Source organism: Sceloporus undulatus, unplaced genomic scaffold (genome assembly GCF_019175285.1).
Source record: "Sceloporus undulatus isolate JIND9_A2432 ecotype Alabama unplaced genomic scaffold, SceUnd_v1.1 scaffold_12295, whole genome shotgun sequence".
In the NCBI taxonomy this organism is placed as follows: domain Eukaryota; kingdom Metazoa; phylum Chordata; class Lepidosauria; order Squamata; family Phrynosomatidae; genus Sceloporus; species Sceloporus undulatus.
Genome location: NW_024815212.1, coordinates 1 through 2,291, shown reverse-complemented (window position 1 = coordinate 2,291; position 2,291 = coordinate 1). Strand labels below are relative to the sequence as shown.

At 47.7% G+C, this 2,291-nt stretch overlaps 1 protein-coding gene across 1 annotated transcript; it reads right to left on the bottom strand.

The window, feature by feature from the left end:
- Positions 1-6: 6 nt before the first annotated feature.
- On the bottom strand, positions 7-2,285 carry LOC121918451 (N-lysine methyltransferase SETD6-like). Its single transcript, XM_042444502.1, has 2 exons — positions 1,512-2,285; positions 7-619 (listed from the first exon to the last, which is right to left on the bottom strand). Exons 1-2 carry the CDS (start codon positions 1,767-1,769, stop codon positions 311-313), a joined length of 567 nt encoding a protein of 188 aa, XP_042300436.1. The 5' UTR covers positions 1,770-2,285; the 3' UTR covers positions 7-310.
- Positions 2,286-2,291: the final 6 nt, after the last annotated feature.

The window sequence follows — 2,291 nt, the reverse complement described above, 5'->3', positions numbered from 1 at the left end:
ATCAGCGTTACGTCTCCCTAAAGAGAAATTACAGCATTATCTCTAGCAATTTATACCATTTCTTTTGAGTGGCCAAACCTTGCTCTGGAAAGCATTTCACTGCTCCCTAAAGACAGAAATGTTTCACAGAAACCTGCTTCCAATGTATTTCCATGAGAAATATCGAAATGCTACAGCAGCACAGCCAGACCCAATGCCTGAGGGGTCTTTCACGGGGAACCCAGAGATCGCAACCTCTGTACACATCTGCAGCACAAAGTCCCCTCTACAAACACCAACGGCAGTGCAGCCAAAGCAGCGTTGCTCTCTTTTACCCGCACAGCTGAAGCAACTGATGCAAGATTCTCTTCTGGCCGTAGCGCACTTGAAGGGCATGCTGCTCCCTGCGACTTAGCTTCGAATACGCCTGCAGGTTCTGGAGTGTCTCTTCCTCCTCTTTCAAGTCCAAGCTGTATGACTGCAGGGTCAGCAGAGTGGCATTGAAGATAAGCTGCTTCCAGGAGGCTTTGAGCCCAGGAATCGTGGCCTTCGAGAGCGCCAGGCCGCTGGGGCTACGCTCCCCTGTTCCCAGGTCCTGTTCTTTAAACGCCTTGAATTCTTCCGCAGACATGCTTAGTAACTAAAGACGCAAAAGTAACCAAGAGCAGAATTACTGAGAGGCCTGAAGTGCAGGCTCAGCACTGCTTCCCTGACCTGTTGGAAGTTATTTCAATGGGTTTATACTTAGGCATTAGGCAAAACCCAACAACTGTTCTGCACTGTCATCAACAGCCCTATGGGTCGCAGGGTAATCATTCCCCCAAATTGTCTCACGGCTGCTTGTGACAAATGATCTGAATTTTGTGATCTGCCCAAGGAGATCGGAGCCCAGACTTTCAAGCTGAGGGGTTAAAAGGAAGAGATCCACAATAAGGTGAAACATGCAACTAGGTGATCCAAACTACATTCCTGGTGGAAGGAGTCTCCCAGAGACCAGAATGTTACTTACGCAGTATCACACACATAACCTGAGCGGCTATTTCTTGATGAAGGAAAGTGATTCTGCATCAGGTTAAGAATAACCGCTCCAGGCTGCAATTTCTTCACATCATTTTGGAAGGCCACTATGGTAACTACCATCACCACCAATGCTTGCTCAGGTTATTTTGATGGTTCTGTTTTTTACTTCAGATCCATATCCACAACTGTACACATTTCAAAACAGAGCAAGTCTTCCTGCTCTGGATATTACAAACTAATCCATCTCCCACTGATGCATGGGAATAACATGACCCTCTAGAGAATGCTGGACTGGAACTCGGCATTTCTCATCATTGGCTGTTGGGAGACGCAATCCAACAAGATCTGGAGGGCTGCACGACTCCAATTTGATCAAAATGGAAGGAATCCTCATCTTAACAGGATACTCCTTTTTAAGTGAATTTAATCTGTGCCCTCACTTAAGGAGGCACTTCAAGCAATCACAGGGGTAAAATGGCATCCTAGCATCCAGGGACATACTGGCCACTCACCTTCAGTGCCACAGACAGCTCTTCCTCAGTGAAGACCCTCTCCCAGCCAATGACAAAGGCCCCTTCCTCGCCCACCATCTCCATGTGGCAAAGGCAGTCCCACTGCTCCAAGACCAGCTGCCTCTCTGCTTCGGACTTTGTGCCTAGCAGAAGGAAAGGGCGACAAAACCATCCGTCTTGCTTAAAAACCCAGGCAAAACAGGGTCCAGGAGAAGAGTAAGTGGTTGGGTGATTGTGCGGGGGGGCTTCCTTTTCCATCTAGGGCCTCATATGACACCCAGATATGCTTAATAGCAAAGGGTCCTTAAGGCTCTTTCCCCCTGCCAATGGAAAGCCCAGGTCAGGAACATCACACTCTCTTGGCTAAAGTAAATAACATGAATGCACATCACTTCCCATTTCAATACAAGACTAGATGGGGGAGACGTGAGTTCAAATGCCCACTTTGCCACCAAAAGTGATAGCCAGCTGAGTTGGGATCTCGCACACAGCCACACAGTCTAATCAGCCTGTTAAGGATGCTCTCAAGAAGGAAAACAGTACTGGAAATGAACAAATGCAGGACCATCCCTTAGAGGAAAGTGTTGCATGGCCCCATGTTTAGCTTGTTTAAAAGCAGAGAGATGATTGAAAGAGGCATGACAGTACAAGGCTGGAAAGTCAGGATCAACAAAGCTGCTGTTTAAGGAATTTTTTCTGAGGTGCCAACATCTGCACCAGGTTGAGCAAGAGGCACCTCTCATGCCCAGCTAGGCAGGGAATCTTTCTTAGAAAGGCATG